Source organism: Lithobates pipiens, unplaced genomic scaffold (assembly GCF_037356315.1).
Source record: "Lithobates pipiens isolate NorthernLeopardFrog02 unplaced genomic scaffold, aLitPip1_a1.2 Scaffold_22, whole genome shotgun sequence".
Taxonomy (NCBI): domain Eukaryota; kingdom Metazoa; phylum Chordata; class Amphibia; order Anura; family Ranidae; genus Lithobates; species Lithobates pipiens.
Window position 1 is genome coordinate 47,606,161 of NW_027507784.1, and position 23,640 is coordinate 47,629,800.

The 23,640-nt window shown below is 42.5% G+C and overlaps 1 protein-coding gene across 4 annotated transcripts in view; it reads right to left on the bottom strand.

The window, feature by feature from the left end:
- LOC143923735 (sodium channel protein type 2 subunit alpha-like) overlaps nucleotides 1-23,640 on the bottom strand; it is a 351,076-nt gene that overhangs the window by 253,117 nt on the left and 74,319 nt on the right. For all 4 annotated transcript variants that reach the window (XR_013261775.1, XR_013261774.1, XM_077447556.1 and 1 more), the window contains exon 2: nucleotides 3,108-3,414. Coding sequence is in view for 2 of the 4 variants with exons in the window: in XM_077447556.1 (XP_077303682.1) it covers nucleotides 3,108-3,362 (255 nt within the window). In the remaining 2 variants the exon portion in view is untranslated. The remainder of the gene's footprint in view (nucleotides 1-3,107; nucleotides 3,415-23,640) is intronic.

Below are 23,640 nucleotides of genomic sequence, written 5' to 3' on the forward strand. Positions count from 1 at the left end.
ACACTCCTGTCCCCTGCATTCTGTACATAACACACTCCTGTACTATATATACACAATACTGTACATTATATACTTCTCACCAAAGTCTTCATTGCCTCAACAGTTGCTGGTTGCTATGCAGTTCCTGGCTATTTTAAAGAAGTTCTTCTTTAAGGTAAGCTCAGACAAAGCAATCAAAGCATATTTTATAGATACAAGGAGATCTGTTTTGTTTAACCACATCCCCTGAGCCCCTTCCACTGCTAAGCACTTGGCCATGCCCGCATTTTACCACGGCGCACTGTGGGCGGCGCAGATATTTTCCCTCCTCCAGTGTCCCTCATTCTGAAGTTCAAATGTTGGGAGGTATGAGGAGGTACTCGAGCCGACTGGGTGCTTCAGTTTAATACAGTAACAAAAGTAAGACACGTAAGAGGGTGGAGGAAGGGGAGAAGATGGGGGTGGTGGAGGGGAGGGTTGTATGCAGAGGTCAGACCTGAAGAGGGGTGAGAGTGTAATGTGGATGGGGGTTGCAGAGGTAAGCAGCTGGGGAAGAAGGCTAAATTCTGCACTCTGTGTGGTGCACCCCTGAACGCTACACTTTGTACGTAGCAAACCCCTGAAGTCTGTACATAGCACACCCCTGAGCTCAGCACTATGTATGAAGCGCACCCCAGAACTCTTCACTATGTACATAGTGCACTCCTGAACTTTTTACTATGTACATAGAACACTTCTGAACTCTTCACTATGTTTGTAGCACACTCCTAGATGCTGCACCAATACCCCCGCCCCAACTCTACACTTTGTACGTAATGCACTCCTGGTATTTAATGCCCCTTTAAGACCCTCCCACTGTTAATGAGATTTGTCCACACCTACTATTTCATGCAGTTTGGAGGGTGTAAGTGGGGGTTTTGAGGAGTCGTGCTTGAGTTCCTGCACCTATTTTCTAAGAAAAAAAGCCCTGTGTATTCCCTTGGGGAGATGCAGACTAGAATACTGCAATCACTGACCAGCAAATTATATCACCTGTGATTTATTTCAGTTATCTTGCAAACCTGGCTTGTTAGTAGGCCCTGAAGAAAGGGTTGATGACCACTGATCTAGATCATTGACTAGTAGGAAACTATTATACTACTGTGTGTTTTAAGGCTCTTTGCAGCCTCATCTCATATATACTGTCTATATATATATATATATATATATATATACACTATATTACCAAAAGTATTGAGACGCCTGCCTTTACACGCACATGAACTTTAATGGCATCCCAGTCTTAGTCCGTAGGGTGTAATATTGAGTCGCCCAACCCTTTGCAGCTATAACAGCTTCAACTCTTCTGGGAAGGCTGTCCACAAGGTTTAGGAGTGTGTCTATGGGAATGTTTTACCATTCTTCCAGAAGCGCATTTGTGAGGACAGGTACTGATGAGGCCTGACTCACAGTCTCCACTCTAATTCATTCCAAAGGTATTGTCGGATTGAGGTCAGGACTCTGTGCAGGCCAGTGAAGTTCCTTCCCCCCAAACTTGTTCATCCATGTCTTTATGGACCTTGCTTTGTTCACTGGTCCAAATCATTTGATGGAGGGGGGTGTCTTTCAGAGGTTGGGCCTAGCCCCTTAGTTCCAGTGAAGGGAACTCTTAAGGTGTCAGCATACCAAGACATTTTGGTCAACTTCATGCTCCAACATTGTGGGAACAGTTTGGGGATGACCCCTTCCTCTTTCAACATGACTGCACACCCGTGCACAAACAAGGTCCATAAAGACATGGATGAGCGAGTTTCGAGTGGAGGAACTTGACTGGCCTGCTCAGAGTCCTGGCCTCAACCAGATAAAACACCTTTGGGATGAATTCGAGAAGTAAATGCGAGCTAGACCTTCTTGTCCACATCAGTGCCTGACCTCACAAATGCGCTTCTGTAAGAATCGACAAGCATTCCAGTTGACACACTGCTAAACATTGTAGACAACCTTCCCAGCAGAGTTGAAGCTGTTAGCCCTTGTACACACGGTCGGACATTCCGACAACCAAATGTATGCAACACCAGTTTCGGACAAAATCCGACGGATTTTGTCCGAAACTGGTGTGGCATACACACGGTCGGACAAAGTTGTCGGAAAATCAGATCGTTCAGAACGCGACAACGTTATTTCGTTATGACTGGACTACGTTCAGGCTAGTAGCCAATAGCTTTGGTCTAGGAATTTGATCTGAGCATGTGTGGCACTTTGTCCGATCGGAATTCTCTTCAAAAGATCGGACAAAGTCACATCGGATCATGTTGTCGGAAAATTTTATAGCCCAGCTCTAAAACTTGGTCGGTCAGATAAACAGTCCAATGGGGCCCACACACGGTCGGATTATCCGACAACGCGGTCCGATCGGACATTTTCTGTCGGAATGTCCGACCGTATGTACAAGGGCTTATAGCTGCAAAGGTTGGGCCAACTCAATATTGAGCCCTACGGACTAAGGCTGGGATGCCCTTAAAGTTTATGTGCATGTAAAGGCAGATGTCCCAATACTTTTGGTAATATACCGCATCTTTCGGCACATAGTCCCATGAACTCAAGCGCAAAAAATGGGAATCAGAGCTAGGAGTACAAATTGCAGAGGTCTGGGAGTAGATACATACTTCTATTAATAAGGCTTCCTTAAAATGTAATGTTCAGGAAAATGGCTATAAACTTTGTACTCATTGGTATAGGACTCCCGCTTACCTGCATAGGTTCAACCGTTGTGTATCGAACTGATGCTTGTGCTCTTTGCTTAGGGAAGGTAATCTGCTTCGTATCTGGTGGGACTACCCCCAATTACAAACATATTGGTGGCGGGTTCACCAGACTGATAGAAATGTCACCACTTACATACTTGAATTCTCCCCAGCCCAATATTTGCTGAACTACCCTTCCTTGCTTACTTGTACTGTACCTCTGGCTTGTATCAATTTTTTTTTAAACATTTAATAAAAATAGCTGTGGAACAAAAAAACTGGTGAAGCGGATTTGATTTGTTGACACTTACCCTTACCTAAAACACCAGTTTTGGACACATTAGGTCTTTTCTTTTACCCAGTGTTACTATCAATCTTCTAGCGCCAAACAATACATACTCTTACCTTCTGGTTAGCATAATATGGATCAATATCCTCCAGGGGTTCTGATACCATTCCTGGGGGGATGTCACCATATATAAAGGCCAGCTTTTTACCAGCTTCCAAGTCACTATTTGGTTTCGGACCATCTTCTTCAATTTCTTGTTTGGACTTGGTATTTTTCTCCTCTGAAATACGTTTCTCAATGGCTTTGAGAGACTCCCTGGTAAAAAGTCGAAAGCTGTCTGGCCCAGGTGGTACAATCCGTTGCTGCGCCATCTTTTCATCCTGTTCCGCTTATTCACCATTGAGCTTCATGCATAGCAAAACCCTGATCAAAAAAAGCATACAGATAATTTGTTACAAGAAACAAGATGATTATCCTACAAAGTATTACAGTTTTATAGAGTGTTACATAAGAATAGTTCCTATAAAAGTTACACAACAATGTTACTCTTGTATAATTCACATAACATTTTTATATGATTGTTACTGTATTTTGGCAATAAACTGTAGATAAAAATCATAAATGTTCTAAAATAGATTCTTAACCAGCTCTCCCCTAATTGCTTACCAAAGATGCTATATCACTAGCTGTCACATTATGGATCAGTGGGGTTTGCAGAGGGGTACAGGGAGGGTGGAACATGTGCAAGGTCTGTCACCCATCCTTGAAAATCCACCAACACACTGACCGACTATCACTATGACCCCTAGTGCGAGGACTAGGACTATCACTTTTGGACTATTCTAAGTCCAAAATTCCCTGATCTGGGCTGCCAACACTCACACGTTACTGGCTTGTGAAGAACCTTGCTCTTGACATCTCTGGTCAGTATGTTAAGGAATCCGAGAGTTCTGTACCCCTGCATCCTTCCTGCAGGTACCTCTTTGCCTTCTCCCACGAAAAGAAGCAGCAACGTACCCAGACAGTTATGCCAAAAAGGGGCACAGAACTCTCCAAGCTAGTTTGCAAACGCTACGGCTATCATCCTTGACACATAACAAGAGGATCACCTGGAAGTGATTCTCCTCCAATATGTTGATGACCTTCTCCACTGTGCAGCTGACTTACCCACTGTTGAAGTCACCTCAGAAAGCCAGTTGGGCTATCTTGCCAAACAGGGCTGCAAAACCTCAAAGCCCAAATTGCAGTGGTGCTCAACATCTGTAATTGTTCTTGGACATTGTCTTGTCCCATGGGACAAGACACCTCACTGAAGACAGGGTGTAAGCAATCTCTGACATACCACTGCCACAAGGCCAGAAGCCCCTTCATTCCTTCCTTGGACTAATTTCCTATTGCAGAGCATGGATTTCAGAAGGCTCCCTACTGATGCAAGTTTTGTATGATGCCCTGAAATCAGACCCCTTCCAGATGTCTCCTGAAGCAATATCCAACTTTGAGGCCTTCAAGCACACCATCTTTGGTGCTAGGGCTCCCAGACTACGACAAAACGTTCAAGCCCTTTGTATCTGAACATCTGGGACATGCTACAGGTGTACTCGCCCAATCACACGGCATCTGCCTACGCCCTATAGGATATTATTCCTGTCGGCTGGATACGATAGTAAGAGGAGGCCCATCGTGTCTGTGAGCTGTCTTTGCTGCACAAGCCTTGTTTGACAAAACTTTGGACTTGGCTCTCGGACTCTGCCTCGTTCTGCTTGCTCCCCATGACATTGCTCCCATACTCCACCAAGATCCAGCCGAAACATCCGTCCATTGCCAGACACTTGAGACTCCTGTGTTCCTACCTTCTAGACAGCATTACTCTATTACGTTGTCAAACACCGAAACCTACCACCCTTCTTCCACTTCTCGAGGGGGGTAAGGAGGAGGAGTCGAGTCTTGACTTGTCACCCCATGACTGCATCGAACTAATGCGGCTGGAAACCACGCATATCCCCACCATGAGTGAAATACCCCTGCAGGATCCAGGTCACCACTGAAAACTCGGTTCTCCAAACTGGAACCTTACCGCCGGTGATGTCTGCACAGGTGGCAGAGCTGCAAGCACTTACTACAGCATGTAAATTGGCAGAGGGAAAAAGAGCCAACATTTATACGGACTCAAGATATGCTTTCAGCGTTGCCCATGATTTTGGTGTTATCTGGAAGGACAGAGGGTTCCTGACGGCTGCAGGAACACCTGTGAAACATAGCTCAGCCATCAAGGACTTGGACGCCCTGCTTCTCCCAACCCAAGTGACTATTCTAAAGTAAAGCACACGACAAACTAAACTTGAAGGAAGCTCGAGGCAATCTAGACGATTCAGCTGCCAAACAGACAGCCAGTGGTCCACGGGAAGTGGACAGCAGGGTGGTAGAAGAAGACCACCCTGTGCATACCCTACAGACTCTCCCAGTGGACAGAGTTTATCTGAAATAATTACAGGAAGTAGCAAGTCCGGATGAGAAGAAAAGCTGGAAAACGGAGAGGAGGAACTCTCAGAGATGGACTATTCGAGTGCAACAAGAAGCCTTGTCTACCCAGGAGTATGTACCCAGCCATGGTGTAATGGGCAAATGGAACTGCCCACTTGACAAAGACTCTTATGAACTTATGAGTTACTTCATTGACCAACAACTTCTGCAGATCATGCACTATCTGCGACAAATGTAACCCAGAATGTACAGAAAAGGCACAGAAGAAGCACCTGGCAAAAGCTCTATACCCCTTCCAGAGGATACAAATTGATCACTCCCAAATGCCAAAGGAGTGACAGATTGGAATACGCCCCCTAGTGGAGGTGGACATGACTGCCAGGACCACAGCTAAGGAACTACTGAGTGAGATAGTATGTAGATTTGAGGTCCCAGAGGTGATAGAGAACGATCAGGCCCAGCCTTCACAGCAACCCTTACAAAAGATTAGGGCAGCACTGGGGGTTCAGTTGGCTCTACACACCCCTTACCACCCTCAAAGTAGCAGGAAGGTAGAAAGGATGAAAGGGACACTAGAAAAACAGGATGTTAGAAGATGGCCCAAAAGACTAACATGAGTCGGCCAGACAGTTTGCTCATTGCCCTGTTCAGTGTCAGACACACCCCGGGGGTAACATGCCCTATCCCCTTATAAAATTTAGTTTGGTTCAGCCCCAGACTTGGCTGTTACTTTGCACAACAGTTACAGTTGCAATCTGATGTGTTGACTAATTATGTAACAGCATTATCACGAGAATTAACCCAAATGCATGTCCAGGTGTTTTCTTCCATTCCAGATCCTGAATTAGATACAGGAACACACCAACTACTGCCTGGAGATTGGGGGCTGGTAAAGAAATTTGTGAGAAAACATTCTCTTGAACCCAGATATGATGGTCCATTCCAAGTTTTGCTGACCACAGCCACCTCAGTGGAATTGGCCGGGAAGAACACCTGAATACACGCCTCCCACTGCAAGAAAGCTCCACCCCCGAGGACAAGATCCCGCCCACTTCATGACGACCATGCTGCATATCCTTTTTCTGTTTGGTCTAGAGGGGAGGCCCAGGAGGTGGTCATCACAAAACATTATAACATAATTACATTTTGGTATAACTCTTCAGGTACACATGTGACCACCTTTACCTTTGATTACTGTGACATAGTACCTTGTCTGTTTGACTCTTTCATGGCAATGCCATTGGTACAGTGACATCCCTGATGGTAAGGATATACATGTGTGTTTTACAGACAGTTACTGGGGCCAGAATTGTGGTTCCTGGGAGGGACAGTGGGTTGGAACATAGGACCAGATTAGAGGGTATCTGGACCAGTGAATGTGCCCTTGGAAAGGTGATTATGCCCCTCCATATCCTAGCAGAAGATACCCCTGATACATACACTGACCCAGCACACAGTCAGAGGAGGAAGCGAGCAGCTCTCTCTCCGGAAGCTTTGACCCTCATGTGTACGTAGACGCTATAGGGGTCCCAAGGGGGGTCCCTGATGAATTCAAATCCAGGGATCAGGTAAAAGTTGGTTTTGAGTCTTTGATCCCCATAAAAAATGTGAATAAGAATGTAGATTGGATCAATTACATAAACTATAACCAACAAAGATACGTGAATTACACTAAAGAGGCCCTCCAGGGAATTGCTGACCAGTTACCCCCCCACTTCCTACATGACATTCCAGAACCGGATGGCCTTAGACATGCTGTTAGCTGAGAAAGGAAGTGTCTGTAAAAATAGAAAAAACGGGAACCTGTTGCACCTACATTCCTGATAATACCGGCCCAAATGGTAAAGTAACTTTAGCTATAAAGAAATTAGAGGATCTGTCATTGGAGTTGAAGAGGAACTCCGGTATTACAGACCCATGGGATCAATATTTTAGCTGGATGAGTGGGTGGCAGAAGGTGCTCGCCCAGATAGGGGTAACGGTACTAATAATCCTGGTTCTTTTACCCCCCGATTGTATGCTGTATTCCACCTTTCGTAAAGAAGTTAATGAGCAAGGCTGTAGACAACAGCCCACCTACATTTCTCCACCAAGAAGAAGAGGACCCTCTTATGATGGAGGATGACAAACCCTTCACTCCTCTACAGTCACTCTCTGTCCACAATCTCACAATCCTCTAGGGTTATAGGGGTAGATAGCACCTGATTGCCCTTCTCCAGCTGTATCGAGGGGGGTAGTGAACTAGTTGCTGCCCAACTCTATATACAGCCTAAAAGAGTTGCTGAGGAGAATGAGCCAGGTGAGTAGGACCTTTTAGATGAGGGACAGAAGAAAATAGCCATTTTAGGGGGGACTGTTAAGGAATCCAATGTACATAATGATAATCAGAAAATGTCTATTTGCTTATGTGTATACATGTTCCCATGCTCCTTACTTATTATGTAGTATACAGATTGACTTTCTGTTCGGAGCCAAGATGGCGTCCACCCCCTACATCCCACGCGTTAGAGGAATGCATTCGAGATAAGGGAACCAGCTTCAACCAAACTTCAAGCATCAAGTTTCTTCATTTCTCTTGTATTGTAACCAATAAGATGTACCAATTAGACTGACATAGTAATGACGTATCTTTCTGTATAAAATATTAACACCGCCCATGAATAAATCAGTATTTAGAAGTAGCCTGAACTGAACATATCTCAGAGAGTGTTTACTTCTAATGTGCTGCACATTTATACTTTTAATTAGGAATAGCAGCAGATAACCAAGAACTAATTTATAGTTCTTATCCATTTCAAGTATACTTAACAGTCCAGCAGACCGCCATACAGGCTTCCACGGACCACACAAAGTACTCTTTAGAAGTTACAGGTTAGCTAAACCAGACAGTACTACCTCTAGGTTATTATGGACACCCACTCATGGTCTCTTACCACCAACCACCACTAGAGGAAGATGTAGCTGACTGAACACAAATAGTCTAATAGAACAATTCTGGACAAACTACTTGTTTAAGTAGGGAGTCACTGGTGTCTCTCGACCGTCTGACCCAATGATATGTTTATTTAATAAAACTACATATAATATTCCCATTGTACATGTTCCTGGAAAATGGAAAGAAGTAAGCGGGTGCTGAAGTAACTACCAGCTGTAGACTAGTAACATCATAATTCAAAGCATATATCCCCTGCACACCATTGTTTTTCCAGGTAACATCCAAATGTTTACTAACAACTTGGTGACCGACCCATGTATCTTTATTGCTACAGGGCGGCTGCTCTGTGCAGAATCACGTATATATACGTGATTCTGCATTTCCGGGTAGGGGGCACACGCGTGTCATCAGGACGTTGCTGGGTTGTGCCTAGGCACAGCACAAGCTGATCAGCAGGTACCAGCCGTGGGTCGGTGGGGAGGATGACAGGACAGAGCTCTGTCAATGTAAACAATACAGAACTCCGTCCTCTCAGTGGTGATGTTCTGGTTTTTGTTTTCATGCGAAGCAAAAAATAAAAGCCATCACATTCCTTAGTAAAAGCACCTCATAGTACACATATAAACACTGTTAGGCACACATTTAATCCTTTGATTGCTCTAGATGTTAATCCCTTCCCAGCCAGCGTCATTAGTACAGCGACAGTGTATATTTTTAGCACTGATCACTGTGTTAGTGTTACTGGTTTCCACAACGTGCCAGTTAGCATTAGACTGTCTGCCATACTATCACAGTCCCACTATAAGTCACTGATTGCCCCTATTACTAGCAGTGGTGGCTGGTGCTCAATATATTGGGGGGAGTGGGGCAGCAAGTAGACACGGGGGGAGTTACTAAATCCTCCCAGGAGACAGACATGAAGCCATCAATCACCAGCACCACCAACCACCCACCCCCCCAGTGGGAGACATGGGGGGAGTCGGACATGAAGGTGGCGATCACCAGTACCACCAACCCCCCGTGCAGGAGAAGGATGGATGGGAAGGCGGAGGGCCTCCTTACCTTAGGAAGCAGATAACGAGTCCAGTCGGGGGTGAGCCAAACAGGAAGTGGATCTTGAGTCTCCCTGGCCAATCGGGTCTCAGGACCCGTGGCCACTTCCTGATTGGCCAGGAGGAGAATCAGGATGAAAATAGTGAAAATTCCACTAGATATGCACCATAAAAAGGAAAGAATTGGGACTTTAAATAAGGCATGTGACACACAATTGGTAAAAAAGATGCACAATGACACATTTATTGATTCATAGGTATACAAATAAACCATGGCACATTACATAAATGTTAGTATGAGCGGATATGCATTCCTTAATCATCAGATTGCTTTAAAATACATATTACAAGAAACTCCAAAAATTCATGTATGACGCAAGGGCAGCTATTGGCTACTGGCTATTGAACTTCTCTTTTATAGTCCCGTCATACGTCATCACATTCTAGACAATCGGACTTTGGTGTGATTGTGTGTAGGCAAGTTCGTTGTAGGAACTCCGGCGGAACTCTGTTGAAAAGTCCTTTGGAGTTCAGTCCGACGAGAAGTCCACTCGTGTGTACACGCCATTAGGGTTACATAGGAATGTGAAGGCTGTAGCTTAATTCTTTACTACCAGGCAAGCAAGGGTTTCATTGTACAGGTTAGAGAAGCATAGTTGTCATTTTATGTTTGTTTTGCCTAGTACACACTATGAGAAAATCTGACGACCGATCGTTCGATTTTCCACGAAAGTGCATATGATGATATGGTCTGAATGGTATTGACTTGTACAAAAATTCTTGGCTGACAAAGGCAAGAAGAAGAAGAAGAAGAAGGAAGAAGCAGAAGAAGCAGAAGGCGGTGGCAACAGCGACAAGACCAGGCCAACGCTAGTAAAAGAGCTGGAAGAAGAAAGCGGCGGCCCGGCAAGAAGAACCGAAGAGCGGGACAAGACCCCCGAAGTCGAAAGTAGACCCCCGAAGTCAGAAGAAGACCCCCGGACGGCGGCAGCGACGAAGGAGAAAGCTGGGCTCATCAACTAGTAAAAGAGCTAGCAAAAGAGCAGAAGATAGAGGAGGAGTCTGGCGAGAAGACCCCCGAAGACATAAGAAGATCCCCGGAGCTGTCTAATAAAGTACTTTAAAAACCTGTGTTGTGTTTCTTTTATGTACACTTTTTTTCCACAGGTGAATGGGTAGGGGTACATCGTACCCCATACTCATTCACATAGGGTAGGGGGCCAGAATCTGGAGGCCCCCTTATTAAAGGGGGCTCCCCAGATTCTGATAAGCCCCCCACCTGCAGACCCTGACAACCAACGGCCAGGGTTGTTCGGAAGAGGCCCTTGTCCTCATCGACAAGGAGACAAGGTGCTTTTGGGTGGGGGGCCCTACGGCCGGTTACAAAGCACCCCCCATGTTGAGGGCACACGGCCTGGTATGGCTCAGGAGGGGGGGGCGCTCGCTCGTCCCCATCCCCTTTCCTGACCGGCCGGGCTGCGTGCTCGGATAAGGGTTTGCTATGGACTTTGGGGGGATTCGGCGTAGGAGGTCCCCTTTATATCCATACGTGGTGACGGGGCTCACTGGCTCACGAGCCAATGGAGGCGGCTACATTGACTTCATTGTCCAAAAGTCCGGCGGACTGGCACATAGACGGGCGAATTGTCTGCCGGACTGCTGAGTCCAGTGGACAATTTTGAGTCAAGACTTCTTTCTAAGTCCACCGGACTTTTGGGAAGAAAAAGCCCACCGGAGCCCACACATGGGCGGAATGTCTGGCAGACTCTGGTAGATATCTCCTTACTTACTTAGTATTGTTGTAATCCTTTTTGTTCTTTAGAATGACGTCACTGAGCATGCCCAGATCTCCCTTGATTTACAGCACACTCTCTATGGGCTTGTCTGTTATCAGGATTTCCTACGGCATACCACTGATATCCCAGGAGGCTGCAGAATCATTCAGAGCTTCCTCCTACACACCATGTGACCTCGCATGCAGTGTAAACCTGGCCATTACTGCAGTCTTATCAGTTGAAGCTGATAATACTGACAAAGTCAAACATTAGACAATTGGCACAAATAAATACTATGAAATAAAACAAGTCAGCTATGAACAGGGTTGCCATAGAAACGTTAGATTGAGAAGAAGGCTTGGTTAACAGTACAGGAAGTGCTCAATGTAAGGGCGGAAATACACTCCACTGTGGACTCAGAAAACAATACTTAAGATGGTGCTGCCTAACCCCTGGAAACAAGTTTTTTCAAGTTTCTTTAAACAGTAAGTAATATGCGATTTGGGCTGGATTACAGTGGCTATAGTTTGATAATTACTTATTATAATGGACTAAATGAAAAAAAGCATCAGAGTGGGAGAGTTTACTTCCTCTTTAATGATCAGGCCATTTTTTGCAATATGGCACTGCGCCGCTTTAACTGACAATTGTGCAGCCGTGTGACTTTGTACACAAAATTGCAAACAAAAATTATGTCCTTTTTTTCCCACAAATAGAGCTTTCTTTTGGTGGTATATGATCACTGCTGCGGTTTTTATTTTTTGTGCTATAAACAGAAAAAGAGCAACAATTTTGAAAAGAAACAATATTTCTTACTTTTTGCTATAATAAATATTCCCAAAATGTTTAAATCAGTTTAGACCAATATGTATTCTTCAACATATTTTTGGTAAAAAAGATTCGCAATTTGCGAATATTGATTGGTTTGTGCAAAAGTTATAGCGGATAGACTTATGACATTTTTATTTTTATTTTATTTTTTTACTAGTAATGGCAGTGGTCTGTGATTTTTAGCAGGACTGTGATATTGCGGCAGACAGATCGGACACTTTTGACACTTTTTTGGCACCATTGACATTTATACAGTGATCAGTGCTATAAAAATGCACTGATTACTCTATAAAATGTCACTGGTAGGGAAGGGGTTAACACTAGGGGTGATCAAGGGGTTTATAACTGTGGGGGCATGAGACTGACTGGAGAACTGACTGGAGGAGGAGACAGATCGCTGTTCCTAATTACTAGGAACAGCAGATCTGTCTCTCCTCCCCTGTCAGAACAGGGATTTGTGTGTTGACATACATAGATCCCTGTTCTGGCTCTCGCATTGGGTCCCCCACAAGCAGCAGGCGTGCACACCTGCTATGGCTCTTAAAGGAGCCGGCATACCACAGGTGCTTATAGTAATCCATCAGGGGGGCATGTTAGGGTAATAGGAACTATCTGAAGAAGGACCTTCAGAACAGGATTACAATTTATTTTTTCAATGAAAACATTAGCGTGTTAATGCTTATATGAGACTTTAGTGACTGGATTTACATGTACTTTAATTATCCCTATGGTCTGGACCAACTGCGGCCCACATAATTAAGCCAACACTCATGTTGTTAATTTCCATCTTCTTAGTTTGAGAAAGTTTGGGCTTGCTTGACTACCTCTTTCAACCCCATGTAAGGACAGCAGAGGAAAGATGCTATTTATGTTCCAAAATTGTTTAATGCAGACTTATGCCATGTACACACGATCGGATTTTCCATCAGGAAAATCTTGGATGGTTTTTCCGATGGAATTCCGCTCATGCTTGGCTTGCATACACACAGTCACACAAAAGTTCTCTGAACTTTTGACCGTCAAGAACGCAGTGAGGTACAACACTACGACGAGCTAAGAAAATTAAGTGTGAATGTTTCAGAGCATGTGTTGAATTGTTTCTGAGTATGCGTAGGAATTTTGCGTGTCATAATTGGTACAGACGATCGGAATGAATTTCCGATCGGAACTTTTTCCGACCGAAAAATTGAGAACCTGCTCTCGATCTTTTGCTGGCAAGAATTCCACCAGCAAAAGTCCGATGGAGCATACACACGGTCGGAATTTCCGATCAAAAGCTCACATCTGTCTTTTGCTGGCAGAATTTCCGATCATGTGTACGGGGCATTAGAGAGAGAAGTGGAGCCATTTCCATTGTATAAGGCTGCTAAATTATTGGGCACACCCTAATATCACTCATAAAAACACAGTTAAGTGAATACCTCAATATAGTCATTATAAACCATTACTTTTACAAGTAAACTGAACACATGGAGACTTCCTGTAGTTCTGTAATGCACATGGACTTCCTCGCACAATAGCTTTCGTTTTGCACTCAAGCAACAAAAGATATTTTCTAATTGATATATTAATGCCATTTCTTAGAATGATTAACCTGATTTCAATTTACTACACTTGACGTGCTTGAATTTGCCCAGGAAGTACATCTCTCTATCTAGCAGAAGGATAGGCAGGAGGTGAACGATCCTTCTAGCTTCTGGAGTCGTACAACAAAATACCACATCTACAGTATTTCCTCCATAAAGGAGTTCTGGATGTAGATTTTTGCAATTACTTCATGTATATCATGACTGTTAAATGGTAAAGGTTTATGGTTTCATGCCATTGTTCACCCCATGAGCCTGTGCTGATGGTCTTGTGATCATGTAAGAATTGTTCTCTTGTACAAGTCAAAGGGCAAGCAAAAGTTTAAAGAAGGTTGATGCAGTTTAGAAGGAAATTAACTACGAGTTTAATGTACCTATCAATGAACTCTGTTGGTCTTAGAAGTATGTCAAAGTATGTCAAACAAAACCAATGAAAATTCCCAGCTCAGACTTACCAACCAGCCTGCAACCAACCAAATTATCCTGTTTAACAGTATGCGTTAAAAAAAAAACCAGGGGCTTAGTTTGCACACATTAAAGATATATGCATAAGCTGCAGAGTCACTTCACGGCACCCCAGTATTATCTGCAGTCCTAACTCTAAATTATGAGAGCCTCCATAGTAGAAGCACATTCATTATAATGGATAGGCAGAGGACAGGTGAGCCTGGAGGGAGCCCACCTCTCCCCTACAATGCATGTTCTACTATGGAGGTTCACAAAATTTAGAGTTAGGACAGCAGATAATACGCTCACCTGCCCTCTGCCTATCCATGGGTGTCCGTAGATAGGGGCAAGGGGGAACGAGTGCCTGGAATTGGCAAGGTGTGCGGTCCCAGTGGCCTCACTATGGGGGTGGGGGGGGCACCATCATGGAAGCAGATGTAATGGGAGCCCCCCACCATATGTGAAGCGGTGACAGGCAGAGAGCCACGCTGTACCCACACCACCAGAGAGAGCCACGCTATACCTGCACCACCAGTGAGAGACATGCTGCACCCCCAGAGATAGGCCATGCTGCATCTGCACCACCAGAGAGAGCCATGCTGTACCCACACCACCAATACCATCCCTACAGAGAAGCATGGTGTTGGCAGCATCGTGCTGTGGCAATATTTTTCAGTGGCAGGAACTGGGAGACTAGTTAGGATAGAGGGAAATATGAATGCAGCAATGTACAGAGACAGCCTTAATGAAAATCTGCTCCAGAACGCTCTGGAAGCTTCATCTTCCAACAGGACAACAACCCTAAGCAAACAGCCAAGGTAACAAAGGATTGGCTATGGAACAACTCTGTGAATGTCTTTGAGTGGCCTAGCAAGAGCCCAAACTTGAACCTGATTGAACATCTCTTGACAGATCTGAAAATGGCCATATACTGATGCTCCCCATCCAACCTGATGGAGCTTGGGAGGTCCTGCAAGGAAGAATTGGAGAAACTGCCCAAAAATAGGAGTGCCAAGCTTGTAGCATCATACTCAAAAAGACTTGAGGCTGTATTTGGTGTCAAAGGTGCTTCAACAAAGTATTGAGCAAAGCCTGTGAATACTTATGTACATGTTTTTTTTGTTCCCTAGGAATATATTGTTCACACAAATGCGCAAACGTACATAAATATGCACAAATATGTGCAAGACAAATGCTTGAAATTATCTCCAAAAAAGCAGATGCTCACATATCAGTACTGCAAGAGACCTTATGAAGACAAAATGTACTGAAAAGAACAAAAAACTTTAAATATAAACTTTCTCCAACAAACTTTTAAAGGTACTAGAGGCTGGGACACTCCCAAAGTTTTATGAAAAGGAAAATCAGATTTTTGTTGATTATAATGCCGTGTACACACGGCCGGACTTTGACAACAAAGGTCCGACAGAACGAATCCGTCGGACAAATTCGACCGTGTGTGGGCTTCATCAGACCTTTGCTGTGAAAAATCAGACAGACTTTAGATTTAGAATATGTTTCAGATCTTTCCGACGGACTCGAGTCCGGACGAAAAATCAGTTTGTCTGTATGCTAGTCCGACGGACGAAAACCGACGCTAGGGCAGCTATTGGCTATGAACTTCCTTATTCTAGTCTGGTCATTTGTCATCACGGTCGAATCTGTCGGACTTAGGCGTGATTGTGTGTGGCCAAGTCTGTTAGTTCGGAAAGTCCGTCGGAAGTCCGCCGAAAGTCCGTTGCGAAGACCGTGGGACCTAGTCTGCCAGAAAGTCCGGTCGTGTGTACGCGGCATAAGTCTCTGATAGAATAAGATGTGGTCAGGACCGCTTAAATATTTTTCTGAATGCCCTTTTGGATTGTCTGGTTACTGGACAATTTGTGATAAACATAACATTGTATTTTGCCAGGCATTCACCTTCAGCTTATATTGAAACCTTAACAGGATGGCATTTCATTTGCTAAACTGTCATTTTTTTTCATAAAATACTTTTTTATTTTCATTATTTGAATCTTAGTGCAGAGATCTCCTCTTCCCTTTTTTAGTAGACATGTGCACTTCTGAAAAACTTGCTTGTTTTAGTTTAATTCGTTTTTTTTGGGGGGGGGGGGGTTTTCGGGTCATTCGTTATGATCGCAATTCATAAATTCGTAAATTCGATAATTTGAAAATCCGAAAATAAGAAAGAAAAATTTGAAAATTTGAAAGAATAACTAACTGACTAATAATAACCAACTATTAAATTATAGGTACTGGAATTTCCTTTCAAATTTGGCTGTTAGTGAACATAATGAATATGAATTTATCCAAAGTTACGAATTATTCTAAATAATGAATGCCACATCTAAACAAATAGAACATAACAAATTAATAATAAATAATAATAAAACATTATTATTATTATTGTTATTTATTTTTATTAATTCATTACGTTACGTAGAAAGGGCATTCGTTATTTTGGACAATTTCTAACTTTGGATAAATTCGTATTTGTTATGTTCACGAACAACCAAATTTGAAAGGAAATGCCAATACCTACAGTGGTGTGAAAAAGTGTTTGCCCCCTTCCTCATTTCCTGTTCCTTTGCATGTTTGTCACACTTAAGTGTTTCGGAACATCAAACCAATTTAAACAATAGTCAAGGACAACACAAGTAAACACAAAATGCAATTTGTAAATGAAGGTGTTTATTATTAAAGGTGAAAAAAAATCCAAACCATCATGGCCCTGTGTGAAAAAGTGATTACCCCCCTTGTTAAAACATACTATAACTGTGGTTGTCCACACCTGAGTTCAATTTCTCTAGCCACACCCAGGCCTGATTATTGCCACACCTGTTCACAATCAAGGCATCACTTAAATAGGAGCTGCTTGACACAGTAAGGTCCACCAGAAGATCCTTAAAAGCTACACATCATGCCGAGACCCAAAGAAATTCAGGAACAATTGAGAAAGAAAGTAATTGAGATCTATCAGTCTGGAAAGGGTTATAAAGCCATTTCCAAAGCTTTGGGAATCCAGCGAACCACAGTGAGAGCCATTATCCACAAATGGCGAAGACATGGAACAGTGGTGAACCTTCCCAGGAGTGGCCGGCCGCCCAAAATGACCCCAAGAGCGCAGCGACGACTCATCCAAGAGGTCACAAAAGACCCCACAACAACGTCCAAGGAACTGCAGGCCTCACTTGCCTCAGTTAAGGTCAGCGTTCATGCCTCCACCATCAGGAAAAGACTGGGCAAAAATGGCCTGCATGGCAGAGTTCCAAGGAGAAAACCACTGCTGAGCAAAAAGAACATCAAAGCTCGTCTCAATTTCTCCACAACACATCTTGATGATCCCCAAGACTTTTGGGACAACATTCTGTGGACCGATGAGACAAAAGTGGAACTCTTTGGAAGGTGTGTGTCCAAGTATATCTGGCGTAGAAGGAACACTGCATTTCATAAAAAGAACATTATACCAACAGTAAAATATGGTGGTGGTAGTGTGATGGTCTGGGGCTGTTTTGCTGCTTCAGGACCTGGAAGACTTGCCGTGATAAAAGGAACTATGAATTCTGCTGTCTACCAAGAGATCCTGAAGGAGAATGTCCGACCATCTGTTCGTGTACTCAAGCTGAAACGAACTTGGGTTCTGCAGCAGGACAATGATCCTAAACACACCAGCAAGTCCACCACCGAATGGCTGAAGAAAAACAAAATGAAGACTTTGGAGTGGCCTAGCCAAAGTCCTGACCTGAATCCTATTGAGATGTTGTGGTATGACCTTAAAAAGGCCGTTCATGCTCGAAAACCCTCTAATGTAACTGAATTAGGACAATTCTGCAAAGATGAGTGGGCCAAAATTCCTCCAGGACGCTGTAAAAGCCTCATTGCACGTTATCGCAAACGCTTGGTTGCAGTTGTTGCTGCTAAGGGTGGCCCAACCAGTTATTAGGTTTAGGGGGCAATCACTTTTTCACACAGGGCCATGATGGTTTGGATTTTTTTTCACCTTTATTAATAAACACCTTCATTTACAAATTGCATTTTGTGTTTACTTGTGTTGTCCTTGGCTATTGTTTAAATTGGTTTGATGTTCCAAAACACTTAAGTGTGACAAACATGCAAAGGAACAGGAAATGAGGAAGGGGGCAAACACTTTTTCACACCACTGTATAATTTAATAGTTTGTAACAGTTAAGTTCTTTTTAGGTAGTTAATATTTCAGATTTTAGAATTTTCGGGTTTTCAAATTTACGAATATTTGGAAGAATTAGTTAAACGGGTTTAACTTTGTCGAAATTCGTTAAAAAATTAATTCGAAACGAAATAAATTGCACATGTCTATTTTTTAGCCAGTTCTCATCTACATGCACTCGCTCCAGTGTCAGCTGTGCATCATTTATCTGATTCCTGTGATTGACAAAGTAATCCATCAGGGGGCATGTGGGGGTAATAGGAACTATCTGAAGAAGCACCTTCTGAGCAGGATTACAATTTATATTTTCAATGAAAACATTAACATGTTAATGCTTATATGAGACTTTAGTGATTGGCTTTATATGCACTTTAATCATCCCTACGGTCTGGACCAACTGCAGCGCACATAATAAAGCCAACACTCATATTGTTCATTTCCATCTTCTTAGTTTGAGAAAGTTTGGGCTTGCTTGACTGCCTTCTTCAACCCCATGTAAGGAAAGCAGAGGGAAGATGCCATTTATGTTCCATTAATAAAATTGTTTAATGTAGATTTAGAGAGAAAAGTGGAGCCATTGTATAAGGCTGCTAAATTACTGGGCACACCCTAATATCACTCATGAAAACACAATTAAGTGAATACCTCAATATAGTCATTATAAACCATTACTTTTACAAGTACACTGAACACATGGAGACTTCCTGTAGTTCTGTAATGCACATGGACTTCCTCGCACAATAGCTTTCGTTTTGCACTCAAGCAACAAAAGATATTTTCTAATTGATATATTAATGCCATTTCTTAGAACGATTAACCTGATTTCAATTTACTACACTTAACGTGCTGGAATTTGCCCAGGAAGTACATCTCTCTATCTAGCAGAACGATAGGCAGGAGGTGAACGATCCTTCTAGCTTCTGAAATTTTACAACAAAACACCACATCTAGTTCCTCCTTAAACTTCTGTATGTAGATTTTTGCAATTACTTCATGTATGTTATGACTGTTAAATGGTAAAGGTCCACCCTGGCAAGGTTTATGGTTTCATGTCATTGTTCACCCTATGAGCCTGTGCTGATGGTCTTGTGATCATGTAACAACTGTTCTCTTGTTATACAAGTCAAAGGGCAAGCAAAAGTTTGTGTCTGTGGTTAAGGATTATGTTTTTATGTTACTGTTTTTTGCTTATAATAATAATCATAATAATAATAATTATATTTTGTAGACACAAGCACGCAAACAAGCGCTACGTATTCTTGGGTAAAAAAAAAAAAATCTGCATTCCTGGACATTATTTTGCACCGGTAAGAACACGTACGCCCATAAATATTCATGAAAGTTCACTAGGAATATATTGTGCGCACAAATACGCAAACGTACATAAATATGCACAAATACGTGCAAAACAAATGCTTGAAATTATGTCCAAAAAAGCAGATGCTCACATACCAGTACCGCAAGAGGCCTTATGGAGACAAAATGTACTGAAAAGAACAAAAGACTTTAAATATAAACTTTCTCCAACAAACTTTAAAAGGTACTAGTGGCTGGGACACGTCCAAAGTTTTATGAAAAGGAAAATCAGATTTTGTTGATTATAAGTCTCTGATAGTATAAGATGTGGTCAGGAAGTTTAAATATTTTTTTGAATGCCCTTCTGGATTGCTGGACAATCTGTGATAAAAATAATATTGTATTTTGCCAGGCATTCACCTTCAGTTTAGATTGAAGCTTTAACAGAATGGCATTTCATTTGCTAAACTGACATTTTTTTTTTCCATTAAATACTTTTTTATTTTCATTCTTTGAACCTTAGTGCCGAGATCTCCTCTTCCCTTTTTTAGGGGACATGTGCACTGCCGAAAATTTTGTTTGTTGTCGTTTCATTCGTTTTTTTTTTTTGTTTTTTTTTTCTCAGGTCATTCATTATACCTTTCATGACTAAGCCTATTTTCGGCATTTGGTGTTTACAAGTTAAAATCCATATTTTTTTTGCTAGAAAATTACTTGGAACCCCCAAACATTATATATATTTTTTTGGCAGAGACTCTAGAGAATAAAACAGCGATTGTTGCAATATTTTATGTCACACGGTATTTGCGCAGCGGTGTTTTAAACGCAACTTTTTGGGAAAAGGGACACTTTCATGAATTAAAAAAAAACAAAAAACAGTAAAATTAGCCCAATTTTTTTGCATAATGTGAAAGATAATGTAAATGTAAATAGATACCAAACATGTCACACTTAATAATCGCACGCACTTGTGGATTGACGACAAAGTACGGTACCTAAAAATCTCAATAGGCGACACTTTAAAAAAAAATTACGGTTACCAGGTTAGCGTTACAGAGGAGGTCTAGTGCTAGAATTATTGCTCTCGCTCTGACAATCGCGGTCGATACCTCACATGTGTGATTTGAACACCGTTGACATACGCGGGCGCGACTTCCGTATGCGTTTTCTTTGCTTCACGAGCTTGCGGGGATGGTGGGCACTTTAAAATTTATTTATTTTTTATTTATTTTAAAATGACTACCGTAAATTGTTTTAAAAAAAATAAAAAAATTTTGATCACTTTTATTGCTGTCACAAGGAATGTAAACTCTTTATGGAGGGATCGGGGGTCTAAAAGACCCCCCACCCCTCCTTTACACTTCAATGTATTCAGATCGCCGAAAACGGCGATTCTGAATACCGTATATTTTTTTTAAACTGGCGCCATTGGCAGCTGAGTAAACGGGAAGTGACGTCATGAAGTCGCTTCCGTGTTTACTATGAGGAGACTGGAACGAAGCCGATTATCGGCCGGAGGCAGCGCAACTTGAATCGGTTCTCCCGATCGATCGGGAGCACCGGTAACAGCAGCGGGATGCGGCGGGAGGGGGGGACATCCCCTCCCGCTCCTCCGGCATAACAGCCGGGCGGCTTTTAGCCGCATCGGTTGTTATGGCTGGAAAGCCAATCTCCTGCTGAAGAAAACGGTACTGGGATGATGCCTGCAGATGCGAGCATCATCCCGGTATACCCACCGGAAGCCGAGTACGCATATCTGCGTACGCTCGGTGGGAAAGGGTTAAGATTGCAATTCATTAATTCGTAAATTCAAAAATTCGTAAATTTGAAAATCCAAAAATAAGTTATTCTTTAAAATTTTGGGATTTTCTAACTAATAATAACCAACTATTAAATTATAAGTATTGGAATTTCCTTTCAATTTTGGCTGTTAGTGAACTTAATCAATATGAATTGATCCAAACTTACGAATTATCCAAAATAATGAAAACAAATAGAACATAGAACAGGAACAAATTAATAATAATATTTTTTTTTTTTGTATTATTATTTATTATTATTTATTATTATTAATTCATTACGTTCCATTCGTTTAGATACGGCATTTGTTATTTTGGATAATTTCTAACTTCGGATAAATTTGTATCCCTTACGTTCACGAACAACCAAATTTGAAAGGAAATTCCAATACCTATAATTGAATAGTTTGTAACAGTTAAAGCGGGAGTCCACCGGGACTCCGCGCTTTTTTTTTTTCACTGCAGCTGCTGACTTTTAAAATAGTGACACTTACCTGTCCAGCGCACCCGCGATGTCGGCACCCGAAGCCGATCGCTAGGTCGTCTGTCGGGTCCTGCCGCCGCCATCTTGGGTATGGGAATCAGGAAATGGAGCCTTTCGGCTTCATTTCCCGGTTCCCTACTGCGCATGCGCGAATTGCGCTGCACAATAAGGACGCTCCCCGCTGCCTCTGGGAGCTGTGTGTTTCCCAGCAGGCAGCGGGGCACTTGCGGGAAGGGGCGGGCACTTGCGGAAAGGGGCGTAAGTTACGCCCCTTTCCGCAGAGAGCTGTCCCAGAAGTGGGTGCAGTTATCCAGGTAACTGCACCCCCCTCCCCCCTGAAAGGTGCCGATTGTGGCACCGGAGGGGGGGGAGGGTTCCGATGAGCGGAAGGTCCACTTTAGGGTGGACCTCCGCTTTAAGTTATTTTTAGGTAGTTATTATTTCAGATTTTCGAACTTTCGGATTTTCAGATTTCGAATTTTTGAATTTATGAGTATACGAAGAATTCGTTAAACGGGTTTTCATTAATTCGGATATTTTCGAATTAACAAATTTGTTGAAATTTGTTTAAAAACGAATTTGTAACTAAATGAATTGCACGTCTATTTTTTAGCCAGTTCCTGTCAACTTGAAGTCGCTCCAGTGTCAGCTGTACATCATTTATCTGATTCTTGTGATTGACAAAGGCATACCACAGGTGCTTATAGTAATACATCAGGGGGGCATGTGAGGGTAATAGGAACTATCTGAATAAAGACCTTCAGAGCAGGATTACAATTTATTTTTTTAATGAACAGTTAACATTTTAATGCTTATATGAGACTTTAGTGACTGGATTTATATGTACTTTAATCATCCCTATGGTCTGGACCAACTGCAGCACACATAATTAAGCCAACACTCATATTGTTCATTTCCATCTTCTTAGTTCGAGAAAGTTTGGGCTTGCTTGACTGCCTCCTTCAACCTCGTGTAAGGACAGCAGAGGGAAGATGCTATTTATGGTCCATTAGTAAAATTGTTTAATGTAGACTTAGAGAGAAAAGTGGAGCCATTTCCATTGTATAAGGCTGCTAAATTACTGGGCACACCCTAATATCACTCATAAAAACACAATTAAGTGAATACCTCAATATAGTCATTATAAACCATTACTTTTACAAGTAAACTGAACACACAGAGACTTCCTGTAGTTCTGTAATGCACATGGACTTCCTCGCACAATAGCTTTCGCTTTGCACTCAAGCAACAAAAGATATTTTCTAATTGATATATTAATGCAATTTCTTAGAATGATTAACCTGATTTCAATTTACTACACTTAACGTGCTGGAATTTGTCCAGGAAGTACATCTCTCTATCTAGCAGAAGGATAGGCAGGAGGTGAAACGGTCCTTCTAGCTTCTGGATCTGTACAACAAAACACCACATCTAGTTCCTCCTTAAAGAAGTTCTGTATGTAGATTTTTGCAATTACTTCATGTATGTTATGACTGTTAAATGGTAAAGGTCCACCCTGACAAGGTTTATGGTTTCATGTCATTGTTCACCTCATGAGCCTGTGCTGATGGTCTTGTGATCATGCAACAACTGTTCTCTTGTTATACAAGTCAAAGGGCAAGCAAAAGTTTAAAGAAGGTTGATGCAGTTTAGAAGGAAATCAACTGCGAGTTTAAAGGGGTTGTAAAGGTTTGTTTTTTATTTTCTAAATAGGTCCCTTTTAGGCTAGTTCATTATTGGTTCACTTACCTTTTCCTTCGATTTCCCTTCTAAATGTTTT